The sequence below is a fragment of the Pseudonaja textilis genome, chromosome 7 (genome assembly GCF_049901715.1).
Source record: "Pseudonaja textilis isolate UNSWEBS1 chromosome 7, rPseTex1.2, whole genome shotgun sequence".
Classification (NCBI taxonomy): Eukaryota; Metazoa; Chordata; class Lepidosauria; order Squamata; family Elapidae; genus Pseudonaja; species Pseudonaja textilis.
Genome location: NC_141996.1, coordinates 37292084 through 37306954, shown reverse-complemented (window position 1 = coordinate 37306954; position 14871 = coordinate 37292084). Strand labels below are relative to the sequence as shown.

Below are 14871 nucleotides of genomic sequence, written 5' to 3'. Positions count from 1 at the left end.
CCTAAATTGTATCTTCTGTGTATCATTAAGGAAGGTTATCCCTCCAAAGTAAAATATTTGATTATCCATATCCTAACAGCGGCACGTATTTCGCTGGCTCAATTCTGGAAATCGCCTAATATACCACCAATACAATTTATTATTCAAAAAATTTGTGAATGTGCAGAAATGGAAAAACTCACATTAAAATTAAAAGGAAAAGAGGAGGCGGAATTTTACTTGATCTGGAATAAGTGGTACGATTGGCTAGAATGTAAAAAAAAAGAATAGGGGAATCAAGGGGGGGAAACAAATTTATGAAACAGATTATGACACATACAATAACAGGAATTGTTAATGTTAGTCTTAGACTCCCTCGTTTTTAAACGATCAATAGAAGGAATTCATTGGTAAAAATAAATAAGTATAATCCAACAACAAACATTAATAACAGAACATTATGTTTGATAGAACATAAATAACAGAGAACCTATAGGAAGCAAGAAATAACTGCCACATAATATAATTTAGGAAATATTTAACTCTGTCAAATGTATTAAAGGAAAGTTTAATTAGTTTTAGCACAGAGATTATTGTGACGTTTGTCTGTTTGAATCTTTGTCTTGAGTTTGTATATTTGTATATTTTATTTTTTTGTATTCAATAAAGTTTATTTTAAAAATTAAAAAAAAATAAAGAGACACTGCTTTGGCTGGGTTTTATTAGTTTTTGTGAGTTTTATTATATTTATTTTTCATTATAATCTTGGCAATTCAGACCTTACTTAAGTATTTATATTTGTAGGCTATCCCATCCCAGACAACTTTGTGAAGCTTTTTTTAAAGTAAATACCCCAGCATTAAAAAGCTTATTCATTCAAGGAGCAAAACTTACCATGCAGATTTCTCATAATTTCCAGAGCCAGACCATCATCTAACCTAAAGTCTAGGGAAAAGCTAGTTTTCTAAAGAGTGCTTGAAGACGGGCATGGTAGGACCCATGTGGATCTATTAATAGAAAACACAATTTATAAGAAGCAACAAATGCACCTCTATGGAGGCAGAATGTGTATTCCATTTATGCATAATGTTACAAAGACTGCACATATATTCATACTTATCTGGATATTATTTATGAAAAAGATATATACAGAATTTCACTCAGATATTATTTTCCTTATGACAACAACAAATGGGAGGCTTAAGCCGCCCCTCCCCCTGCAACACACACCCGAATCTAAACCAAGCTTGAAAGAAAGAAGAAAACCACCAAAGAAGAGGGCTTCCATTCCCAACTCAATGGTATTAAAAGTCAACAAAAAATTAAAAGAGGTTAGGATGGAGATACCAGCCACAAACATAGCCCACCAGAGATCATCCACAAATCTCAACATGCTGTTAATCACATATTGGTGCTATAATACAGCCTAAAACAAACTGGAAAGGTTCAAAGATCACCTGTTTCCTCCAAGGACTTGGGGACTGCAACTACACGTGAAACTCAAAAAATCAGAATATTGTGCATATAATATTATTTCAGTAATGCAACTTAAAAGGTGAAACTAATATATGAGATAGACTCATTACATGCAAAGCAAGATAGTTTAAGCCATGATTTGTCGTAATTGTGATGATTATGGCTTACAGCTCATGAAAACCCCAAATCCACAATCTCAGAAAATTAGAATATTACATGCAATCAATAAAACAAGGATTGTACATAGAACAACATCGGACCTCTGAAAAGTATAAACATGCATATGTTCTCAGTACTTGGCTTGGGCACCTTTTGCAGCAATGACTGCCTCAATGCAGCGTGGCATGGAAGCTATCAGCCTGTGGCACTGCTGAGGTGTTATGGAAGACCAGGATGCTTCAATAGTGGCCTTCAGCTCTTCTGCATTTTTCAGTCTCTTGTCTCTCATCTTTCTCTTGGCAATGCCCCCTAGATTCTCTATGGGGTTCAGGTCAGGCAAGTTTGTTGGCCAATCAAGCACAGTAATCCCACGGTCATTGAACCAGGTTTTGGTGCTTTTGGCAGTGTGGGCAGGTGCCAAGTCCTGCTGGAAAATGAAGTCAGCATCCCCATAAAGCTCGTCTGCGGAAGGAAGCATGAAGTGCTCCAAAATCTCCTGGTAGACAGCTGCTTTGACCCTGGACTTAATGAAGCACAGTGGACCAACACCAGCGGATGACATGGCTCCCCAAATCAACACAAACTGTGGAAACTTCAAGCATATTGCAGTGTGTGCCTCTCCATTCTTCCTCTAGACTCTGGGTCCTTGGTTTCCAAATGAGATGCAAAAATTGCTCTCATCAGAAAAGAGGACTTTGGACCACTGAGCAACAGACCAATTCTGTTTTTCTTTAGCCCAGGTAAGAGCTTCTGATGTCAGGTCAGCAGTCTTTCCTATGATTGTATTCCTACTGAACCAGACTGAGAGACCATTTAAAGGCTCAGGAACCCTTTGCAGGTGTTATGGCTTAATTAACTGATTAGAGCGAGACACTCTGAGCCTAGAATATTGAACCTTTTCACAATATTCTAATTTTCTGAGATTGTGGATTTGGGGTTTTCATGAGCTGTAAGCCATAATCATCTCAATTATGACAAATCACGGCTTAAACTATCTTGCTTTGCATGTAATGAGTCTATCTCATATATTAGTTTCACCTTTTAAGTTGCATTACTGAAATAAATGAACTTTTGCACGATATTCTAATTTTTCGAATTTTACCTGTACTACCTTCTCTACAATTTCCCTAAAAAGGGAAAGATAATAATAATAATTATAATCTACTACATTTATTTAGTAAGATGCCTGACTCTCAGTGACTTTGGGAAGTTGGACAGCATATGAGGTTGAAGACTGAACAAAAATTGTCCAATCCCAATAATGGCCTCTTGAGGAGAAGCCAAATCATGATAACACCTTTCTCTTCCACAAAGAAGAATTCACTATTGGCTTGCATTCCTTCAAATTCTGCCACTATGTTACATTCTGGATACAATAATACTTTAATTGATTTTTAAAATAACTACCCAAACTTAATGAAATATAATCAGCATTCAGAATTTGGAGAAATAAAAAATAATGCACCAAGATTTACATAAGTGAAAACCACTTATACTATATGACTAAATTCGTCAAACAAAGACATGATTTGTTGGAATAGGCTGCAGTGGCTGGGCTTACAAATCAGGTAAGGACATTAATCATGATTTTAAAACCTTGGTGGTTCAGTCTAGAGAGTGATGAAAGCAAAAGGAAACAAACTACATTCCTATTCAGTGCTGGAGATAAGCTTAATAGCAGGGTCAAACTATTTGGAACAGCATTTAGATATTGAAATATGTATTATGAAATGTATCCATTTTTAAGAGACTGGAAAGTTCTATTTTTAACAATAAAATAGAAATATGAATTACAGGATTTTTTTTCACTTAGGCTAAGCCGTTCATATCATATCATATAAAATCAAATCAAATCTTTATTATAGTCATAGACCAGCACATAATCATTAAGAGACAAACATGTTCTACTAGGCAAAGCACACTAATACAAAGGTGATGTAGCAATTTTTTAAAAGTTCATATTTCATTACCCTTTTTGCTGCTCTTCTAGGTGATTGAAGAAATTTTACAGAATTGCCAGTCACATTTTGTTTAGCCTTCATTTTTCTGAACACAGGTCAATGATTTATTCACAGATTTCATTACTCTTATTTAATAAATTTATTAATTTATTTAACCACCCATTTAACAATAAAAATCTAGTTGGAGAATAAAAGACAACGTAAAATATACAATCAGATCAAATCATGGTGTACAATTATTTCCACAGCTGATTCCAACAATAAAATCATCCAACAGGGGAGCAAGGATGGAATACAAGACGCTATTTACAAATTTCTAAATCAAGGCATAATGCAGATGAATATATGATAATGTTTGGTCACACCAAAGTTAAGTTTACAATTATTTCCCTCCCTTTTTCTTCTCCAAAATTTTCCTTTACTTCTGTTTTATGACTAAATTCTTCTTGCCCCAACTGGATTTTTATTTTTATAGACTTGCTAAAAATAGTTAACTTTATTTAAAAATCTGAGTCTTAAAGGCAAAATAAATTATGCAGGCTGTGTCGATTTGCATATCCTGAAAAATGTGTTCATAGAACTAGATTTCTTGCCACGAATTTCAGACTTTTAAAGATGGAGGGGTTCCCTCACAAAAAATGCATACTGCATAAACAGTCCATCCGAATTTCAAATGAATATGCAGATTTGGAATGTTGCACAGTTCCCACAGAGTCCTTATCTTCTTGTTATGGAACGGATTTGTGAAAGGAGAGGTGTCCAGTTGCATCCAAAAAATGTTAATCCCTACAAAAGGATAAACAAGAAAAATAGTTAAAATGGTATCTTGGCACCATGAAGTAATCATTTTGGCATTTTTCCTTCAAAATTCTATGATAAAAGCAAAGCAAGACCACAGTTGCAAGGCAGAGAAAAATTCCAGCATGAGATTTTGGAAAGCCATTATCAGCCAGAGCAGGTCATACCAGAATAGATGGCAGGCTATAAAAACTTCATTATCTTTTATGCATGTTGGGAAGTACTTATGTGACTACACAATATCATGTAATTCTATTTTGGATATCTACAAATAAGAGACAGCTATCTATCATTTGGGATAAGCCCTAGGATGTGATTATAACAGTAGTCAATTTCCTCAAAAGTGAAAGGAACAAGACAATTTTATTTTATTTTATTATTTTATTTATCTACCTATCTAATTTACATTGCCTCCCATTTTTCCAGAAGTGATTCTGGGTAGTGCACAACTATCAGATGAACAACAAATGTAAAAACAACAGGTATATCAAATCAAATTGATTTGATTTGATTTCAAATGTAAAAACGGGTATAATATATAAACATCCATGTTAATAAATATCATAACAATCAGACATACAAACAATAGGCAAAAGGACAATAATAATGGCACTCAACAACGGAACCATCTAAGTAAGACTTCAGTTCCCTGACAATCACAGGCCTGATAATCATAGCTTGAGGGCTTTTTGGAATGCCAAAGAATTAGAATAACAGTGTTGGAAGGGACCTTGGAGGTCTTCTAGTCCAACCCCCTGCTCAGGCAGGAAACCCTATACCATTTCAGAAAAAATGATTGTCCAATCTCTTAAAAACCTCCAGTGTCAGAGCATTCACAACTTCTGAGGCAAGTTGTTCCACTGATTAATTGTTCTGACAGAAATTTCTCCTTAATTCTAGGTTGCTTCTCTCCTTGATTAGTTTCCATCCATTGCTTCTTGTCCTGCCTTCAAGTGATTTGGAGAATAGCTTGACTCCCTCTTCTCTGTGGCAAACCCTGAGATATTTGAGTACTAGTATCATGTCACCCCATTCATTCTTTTTATTAAACTAGACATACCCAATTCTTTATGTTTTAGCCTCCATTGCCCTAATCATCTTTGTTGCTTTTGTCTACACTCTTTCTAGAACCTTAACATATTTTTTTACATCGTGGCAACCAAAACTGGACGCAGCATTCCAAGTGTGGTCTTACTAAAGCATTATAATGTGGTATTAACACTTCATATGATCTTGATTCTCTAATTTCAAGGTGAGAGGGAGAATGTTTCATAATGCAAGCACCATGGCAGAGAAGGCTTTGATTTTAATTACAAATATATTAAAGTGGTTTTGATAAAAGAGAGAGAGAGAATTCAAGTGTGTACTATATGTGTCAGAATCATAAATGACAACTTCAAAAATATTACTTCAAAAGTTATATAACAAAATGGAGCACTTACTATGGTACAGCGTTAAAATAGTCTTCTGGGGTCACAGTTTTGATTCCACCAAAGAAGTCTAGAAGCCAAATGTTGATGATGTTCAGTTTGGCAAAAAACCACTTATGCCCTATAGGCCAAAATGCCATTTCAGGATGTCTACTGAAAAGTGCTGTCTTTGCAAAATCAGTTTCTGTACCATTCTGAACCTAAAAAAAGTATTTTCCGTAATATAAAAGACAAAAAAATTAGTTAGCCATTATATTTTTCTGCAAGTCTTCTCAAGATAGGACAATCTAGGACATAACAGAACATATAACTAGAATTTGAACAGAAGTCTGGACTCAATCCAGTGGAATTGTTGGCTTTGAATTGCAGCCTCTGCACTTAGTTAATAGTCTCACAACCATAGCTGGAAAACTGTGTGTCCAACAAGTTGAACTGCTTTAGTTGTACAGAAAAAGCAGCACATTCATAAAAGCAGTACATGTGTAATTATTAGTCCTGATTACTGCTTGGATGACAATGTAGTGGCTAGGAACTAAATATTTTTAGGACTGGAAGGTAGTTAAATTTGTTTTTAAAACTGTACTACATCATTTTTTTATGAATTATAAGGTTAGGATACAAGATAAATGTTTAGATTGGGTAACAATGAGAAAAATTTGAAAAGAGCAGTGTGGCCTTGTGCAGAGTTTTGCTCATCAGCAATCATTGAAAAAATGCATGAAAATGAGAAAAAAGTTTATTGTTCATTTGTTGATTTAGAGGAAGCATGCGATAAAGTCAAGATTTATTTACTGAATGTTTTATGTGAATATGGAGTTAAAGGTTAACAGTTGAATGCAATAAGATGGAGATAAAGCATGCATGAGACCAAGTGGAATGCTTAATAAATAGTTTGACACTGAGCTCAGAATAAGTCAAAGATGTGTACATGTATCCATATATTTATGGATATAATTATAAGGAATATTTGTGAGAAGATGAAGGAAGGTTGGCAGGCACTGTGAACGTTATTTGTACTTTTCAATGCAAAAAATTGTTGGCTGAGAACTGAATAATTTTCAGCAAACACTAAATATATTGTATTATATGAAGCAATAAAGCATATGGATCTGCTAATGCATCAGAGAATAAGGTAGGTGTTTTTAATAGGGAAAATACTAAATAGTTTTAGGTTTACATAAATAGTGAAAATATTGAGCAGATGGATGAATTTGTGTATTTGGGTAGAATAAGATAATGGAGGGGTATAATTAATGGCATTGAATTGACTAGAATTACTTGTAATTCTTTTTTTGTTCTTATCTCATATCTCTATTTTTTGGGCCACTGTCTCTTACATTCTAGAATAATTGCAAATAATGTCATGGGCATGTGCCACAGATTGCTCACCCCAATTTCAAACACTGATGTCATTTGAACCATAATACTACAAACCAGGCGTGTCAAACTCACGTCCCGGCGGCATCATGTGGCATATCAGGACTTTTTCCTCCTTCACTAAACCAGGCGTGGCATGGCCAGCATGTGACACATCCAGCCCGCGGGCTGTGAGTTTGACCACCCTGCTATAGACAATATCTTTGGAATAATTCCTGTTAAACTCAACAGAACTTGAACCTCACTTTCTCTACTACCACTTGGTTCCTTGAATTAACTCTGAAATGCAAAGCTCCAAATGAAGATTAAAACAATATTGTTTTATGTGGTATTTATTTGTAGTTATGCTGTAATGTTTTACTGAATTTTTATGAACATGTTGAAAGTGTCAAAAGTTTCTTCTGACTGCAGCAATTATATGCTTACATAAATATGTTTTGCCACAATAAAAAGGAATAAATGTGTTGAAGTATGAAGTTTTCTAGGCTAAAGGTTATTTTTCATCACTTTGCCAACTGTGAAGAAGAAAGCAATTTCTCTCTGAAATTCCAAAACTGGAGAGCAGAACCTTTTTAGCAATACTCTATAATCACTTACTCAGTAGTTTGCCACATAATTTATAAAGCATTGTGAAATAATGCAATTCCAGCAACAGAGTCCCATAAATGAGGAAAGTTGTTGCGGAAGACAATGCATTGTCCTATATGGCAATCTCCTCATCACAAAATAAGAAAGCCCCTTCATTATATCAGGGTCAAATATTTATATGGATTTTTACTGTTAAATATGTAGACCCAGGAGACAGAGATTATGTTAACAAAGTTTAAAACACATTATTATGAGAACTATTTTCTAATTCTGAGCTAAAATTTACATCTGTAGCAGTGATTGGATTCAAAAAATTTTACTATGGGTTCTGTGGGCATGACTTGGTGGGCATGGCAGGAGAAGGATACTGTAAAATCTCCAGTCAGAGGTGGTATTTGCCAGTTCTCTGAACTACTCAGAATTTCTGCTACCAGTTCTCCAGAACTGGTCAGAACCTGCTGATCTGTAGCCTTCTGTAGAACCTCTGATCTGTAGCCTTGTTACCAGCACAGATACTGGTTTACCTTCTCAACTACGCCATAGAAGATCACATGGGCACATAGAGGATCTTGAGGATCATAACCTTGCTTCTTGCAATAAGATGTCTGTGCCAAGGACATTGTTAGAGAAGCATTTGCATTCACCTGAAATACAAGAGGTAAATTGGGTTTAATCAAAGTTCCAGCTCATTGAGTAAAATAATGCACAAAAGATAATTTGACATAAATATACTTGTCAAAGGTAATGCACCAAAAACACTTGAATTTGCTTGTTTCATTTTTTAATTCAGTGTAAAAGTTTTAAAAAAAACACATGATGTTGACTCAGGCTTTTCTATAGGCACAAAACTGAATTGTGACCTCTTGAAATATTCAAACAAATTTTTGGAGGGGAAAAGTGAAGTTACAGCAGCACATGATTTAAATGCAAGCATTTTACATTTGTTGCTTCAATATTAACCCAGATACAGATTACTAAATTCCAAGAATTTGCTGATTCATGACTGAGTATATTATCTGTGGAAAATGTCTCCAGCTGTCATCTGTATTGCTGGAGATAAAAAGACAGCAGCACTTTTTCAAGATACTGTCCTTCAGAATGAGGACAGGACAAGTTAACCTCATGGTCCAATAAGCAACATGGAATTATCAAATACATTTTTAGAAATACAGCCCACAGTGTTGAAAAGTTTTTTTAGGATCTTCATATTTTATAACTACACAACAGAATGCTACATTTTTCTCTCTTTTCAAAGAAAGAACTTTATAACCATCTCCAATAGTTCTTTTCTGACAAATTGTACACAGATAACAGAGTAATCAATGGACTCTAATTTCAAAGAATAGAGTTCCAAAATATACAAGCTTTTCCCAGATGAAGCACTTTTATTGGAATGATCTAAAAAGTCACAAATGGGAAAAATGTTTTCAAGATCTCTAGAATTCTACCTTTCTTACCATCTATGAAAAAATGTATGAACATTTAATATTAAATTCAGCTTTAATATGTCCATAACAGCTACAAATAAGATAACAAATGGTAAACAACTTTTAGAAGAGCTTGTAATATTCACTCAAGGTTCTAATGAGCAAGAAGCCACTGAACCCTAAATGTACATTGTTCAATAAATGAATAAGTTGAGTAGTCATTATCAAGAGTTTTAAAAAGCATTACCCAAATCAAACAAATCTTTGGTTTATGTCACTTCACATACTGAGGGAACATAGTAGTAGGTCATGTTATTTATAGAACTTTGTTTTCTCAAGTACCCAATATAGAAGTCACATTGACAAGACACAGCTTACTTGTTTAGACATGCATTTCTTGAGAATTTAAGATTTTCAGTGTTATAAACTTAACCTTAAGTTGCTAATTATATTTCTACAACAAACAAAATGTGTACAAGTTCTAGATTAGAAAGCATTTCATAGATATAACTGAGCTCCCAAACAGGAATGGATACTTTCAAAATCTGTATTCAGGTCTACCAACATAGAGATTAAGGCTATCACAACTTCCTGCATACTTCAGAAGGGAAGAAAAGACATTCCATGAAGTTCAAAGTAAGAGTGTAGAAATGTTTGTGACACAACCCTAATCAACATATTTTAGAGGTTTTTCTTCCTTTGTTGTCAATCAGAAGCAAGCATTGAAAATATGCACTCGAAAAATACTGGCAATAATACTTATTACCATATTAAAGAAACATGGAACCACCTGTAAACTAAGATAATTATGAATACATCATCATTGAAAAATCTCTCCTTCCCAGTTCACATTTTAGTCCAGATGGGAAAAAGTTCACAAAAATACAACCAGATTAGCATACTGGTACATCTCTTCCAGGGTTTGAGCCAAATCTCAAATAGTAGACTTCTTAAGGGTTAAGCATGGTTTTAAAAATTGATCTGCACCTGTTACCCAAAAATCAATTTTCCTTTGCAACTATCCCCTCAGAAAGCATATCTTGCAAATCATAAATATGGAGGTATCCAAAATATGTCCACTGAATCATTTGTAACTGCATGTGAGTTTGCCATAGTTTCATCTAATTTAAAGATAATTAGATGAAACAATGTCAAACTCACATTCATGAAAGCATTATTTCCTTATGAGTCATAACAATTTCTATTCATTTGACTGATAGTTGCTTGAAGACAATTTATTTAATTATTAATATTAATTACTTATTACATAATTAAAATTATTTAATTATTAATATTCAAAGTACTTTAGTTCAGTTCAAATTAATTCAAAGTTTCTCTACATAGTATTTGCTAAGAAACTAAGGTAGTGCTTGAGCTAGAAATCATTCTGTCTATGAGAGCAATCACTCCAGGATCATTGTGGGATTTCTCCCATCTCATAATTCTTGTTAATACTGCGACAGAGCACTGTTAGTGCAGTTTATTTTAAGATCTGACATAGACCAGTTGATAGTATGAATATATTTCATTCTCTCAAGAAAACATAGATGGGCAAAGATAATTCATTCTTTTGTCCTACCATGATCTGGAGAACTCTGTCTCTTTCTAAAAACTGTACTTGACTCAATTTTTAAAAATCAAGTTTAATAAATGCAATTATTATAAACCCAATTCATTAATACTTATCAATGTTTACAAAAGCAGAAATTGTGGGTGATTTATTCCTTTTTTGCAGAGAAAAATATTCTTAAAGTAAAAAGAAGAAAATAAATCAGTTTTTAAAAATCAAACTTGCCCTACTTAAGAGTTGTCTTGTACTTACTTTTTCAGTTTAAGTGAACATTATTTGAGAAGAAGTTCTCTAAACAGGTGTGTTTTCAATATGTCTTTTAAACTTTGGTTCCTATGAAATTTCATCTCCTTAGTATATTATATTTGGAACCTCCCTTTTATGGTTCTGTTTTAATTACTTCTACCAAGGCAAGCATAGACTATCATGATGTATCACTTATCTATTAGTGTGTATGTAGCTATTTGGTTTAATAATTGTTTATTAAATATATGTTGCCTGATTCCCAGTGTCTCTCATTTATTCAAATTTGCTGATTGCATGCAATAAAGAAAAATGCACCTACGCTTAAGTATAAGGTGGCTTGACATCTATATTTAAACACATACCTACACAGAGGTTTCTTCCAATTACACTATTATTTTAGAAGATGATGAAAGAAAAAGAATGGGTAAGAGTGAGGTCAAAAAAATTCAAATAAACTTATCATAGACTTTTGAGCTATCAAGAAAGAACTGAAAGGAAAGGAAAGCTGGCTGGGGAATTCTAGGAGTTGAAGTCCTTCCGGCTTAAAATTGCCAAGGTTGGAGACTCCTGCGTAGAGAATGGCTTGTCATAATGTCATATGTGAGGTAAACAACATAAGACTCTAATAACAACTAGCTGAGTCCCCTCAGATTGACGATTTCCCATACTAGGTAAGAAGAATGGGCCTGTTAAGATTATCATTTTAAACAATCTTTCTTGGAAGTGGATCCAAAATTCTATGCCCTGGTTCTATAAGAAATCTGATTTGCGAAAACCTAATAGCCGGCAATATAAAACAAACAAACAAATAAATAAATGCTGTAAATATTCAGTCTAGAAGTGTGTGAAAATTATCCTTCTGTTATAGAAATGTTGGCCTCCTTTTTAAGCACTGACATCCCCAAAGCTTCATTGCTTGGAAGCAGAACATGTATTTTTAATACTCAGCCATGAAAATTGTAACACTGACTCCTCTCTACACAAACAAATATCACTGTAGCTACCTTCATTCACACATTGCATTAATAATTAAATCTTACTATATTATATATAAAGTAACTTCTGTGTTTTAATATAATTCACAAATCTACTGATTACAATTCACTCAACACTGCTTAAAAATATGGCTTAGCATAACTGGAGAACTATGGTCGTGTGACTAAACCACTGAATACAGACAAAAGTATATCTTATTGATATTTAATACAGAACATAGTAAACCTATTGCTTCAGGTTGTTTTGCAATTATATTTCTATTTCGTACAGCCTAAAATTCAGTCTACTTTATTGTGATCAATTATAATTCCAAGTTCCTTTTCACAAATCTTATCCATATTTGTACACTTAACTACTTTTTCATAAGATCTTTGCATTTGTCCAATTTAAAAAATCAGGATTACCATCAGAACCTACTGTTTATCATACAGGATAAAATACTCCATGTCATCTCTATTTTGTTATGCAAGATAAATAGCCATTCTGAAAAATAGGCTTTGCTATTTAAATTGAAAGAAAAATTGAAACACCTTCTTACTACTGCAATGGTTACAATCCATTCCAGACTCCAATATTAAAAAATGGTGGAGAAATCCCATCCAGTTTTTCATAGTATATTTAACTCAGCCTTGAGCCAGAAAATTGGCATGATATTCCTGCTTATCTTGGGGGTTCAATTATGATTGTCAAATCTTTACATTCCAAGTCTCATGCCACAGGCTTGTTAACTAAAACACAGAAGCATACGGTATGTACTAAATGGCATAGTTTGGACACTGCATAAAAATCTGTTTATTTTATGTTGAAAAATAATCCATGATTCTTTTTGCATCATCTTTTTCAAAAAGTCAATAGGTACTTATGGGTTGTCCTTAAAACTATGCTCTCATAGCACAGAAAACAATTAAATTTAATTTGACCCACAACTCTTTATAGTTTAATCTCAAAATTGGGGCGCATCAACTTGCAATACAGAGAAAAAACTAGTTCTGGGGAGTGGGGGAATTTAAATCATTTTTGGAAATCCGGACGAATTTAATCTTTCTCATAAGAAAGCTATTATTCCCCGAGAACTGACCAAAAATGCTGATGGGGGAAACTGCATTTTCTTCTTTTATGCCGGACCACACCATGCCAACCCCAAACCAGACGGGCACTTCCTTCAAAGGCAACGTATCCAGGACGAAGCTATCAGCCACTGCTCACCTTCAAGTCACGCACTGAGACTTCTAGGTCCGTCAGGTACATATAAGGGACCCCGCTACTTTTACCCACCGGCCCATCGCTGATGGAAAAGACATTGGCGAAGGGTTGGCCCCGCATCGGAGGATCCTGCGTGGAGATCGTGGCCAGCGCGCCCCAGTCACACATATGGGCCACGAAGCGGGCAACCCGTGCCGTCTCCTGGTGAGGAGGGATTGCGGTCACTCCCGCCAGTAACCACATCAGCCGCCACATCTTACGTCCTTCACAAACACTTTTGGGGATAAAAAAATCCCTTAGGGCTGATAAGGGAAATAAGGGCACTTAAAAAGCTAGGCAGCCCCGCCCTCCATCCGAGCATCCAATAAAACACCTGCCCTGCTTCTGAAAGACACGGCTGCTCGAATTTTCATCCAATGGCAGCTCAGATTACCTCCTTTTTAACCAATAAGACCTAACTAATGGCGGAAAACATTGTGGGCATAGCTACATGTTGTGGGCGGGATTACATTGCTATCTACCAATGATAATAAACCTTAAACTTCAGTAAACGAAACTTGTGGCTAGGTAAATAAGGAAGAAGCAATTAAAGCAGTTTTCCTGTTTAATTGTGTATATGTGTGTGTCTTCGTAGAGCTATGTGATTGTATTTATCAGCATGCTCAAAATAATTAAGAAATTAAAATAGCTATGCCTTAATAACACATTGCTGTATAACCTGACCAATTGATATTAGCCTGTGTATTATGTGAACAGTTTATTTTATTTATTTATTTATTTGATTTGATTTGTCAATCACTTACAAGATAATAGGTAAAAGTATATACATAGTTATGAAATGGATACATATAAGAAAAATAAAAAGAAACAATAGGACAGGGACAGTAGGCATGTTGGTGCGCTTATGCACGCCCCCTACAGACCTCTTAGGAAAAGGGTGAAGTCAATAGTAGAAAGTCTAAGGTTAAAGTTTTTGGGGTTTGGGGAAGAAACCATAGTCAGGTAGAGTATTCCAGACATTGACCACTCTGTTGCTGAAGTCGTATTTCCTGCAATCAAGTTTGATGCGATTTACCTTGAGTTTGTATCTATTGTGTGCTCTTGTTATGGTTGAAGCTGAAGTATTCATTGACAGGTAGGACATTGCAATGTATGATTTTATATACTATACTTAGATAGGACCGAAGGCAGTGTTGTTCTAGGTTTTCTAGGTCTAGAATTTCTAGTCTGGTGGCATAAAGTATTCTGCAAGGAGTAAAGGAGTGGAGAACTCTTCTAGTGAAATATTTCTGGACTTTTTCAACTGTGTTAATATCAGATACATAATGTGGATTCCAGACTGTATTCAAGTATTGGTCTAACAAATGTTTTTTATGTTCTAGTTAATAGTGTGATATTACCAGAGAAAAAGCTACATAGGATTAGCTTAACAACTCTTAATGCCTTTTTGGCTATGTAGTTACAGTGGGCTCTAGCACTTAGATCATTAGAGATGAGTACTCCAAGGTCCCTGACAAAGTTTGGATCATCAACAAGGTCTTGACCATTCAGCCTGTATTTTATTTTCTGATTTTTTTTTTTGCCAATATATAAGACAGAGCATTTATTTGTTGAGATTTGAAGTTGCCATTTGATTGACCATTCTGATACATAGTCGAGGT

General features: G+C 34.6%; 1 protein-coding gene across 2 annotated transcripts; it reads right to left on the bottom strand.

Moving 5' to 3' along the window:
- Positions 1–3452: 3452 nt before the first annotated feature.
- Positions 3453–13666, bottom strand: CREG1 (cellular repressor of E1A stimulated genes 1). 2 transcript variants are annotated; one of them, XM_026700719.2, is made up of 4 exons: positions 13214–13666; positions 8293–8412; positions 5816–6003; positions 3453–4361 (listed from the first exon to the last, which is right to left on the bottom strand). In XM_026700719.2, coding segments are annotated over exons 1-4 (561 nt in total). In that variant the 5' UTR covers positions 13466–13666; the 3' UTR covers positions 3453–4360. The 2 variants fall into 2 exon arrangements, with proteins under 2 accessions (XP_026556504.1, XP_026556505.1); XM_026700720.2 differs by lacking the exon at positions 3453–4361 and having other exon boundaries at positions 5815–6003; positions 13214–13560.
- Between the last annotated feature and the right edge of the window lie 1205 nt (positions 13667–14871).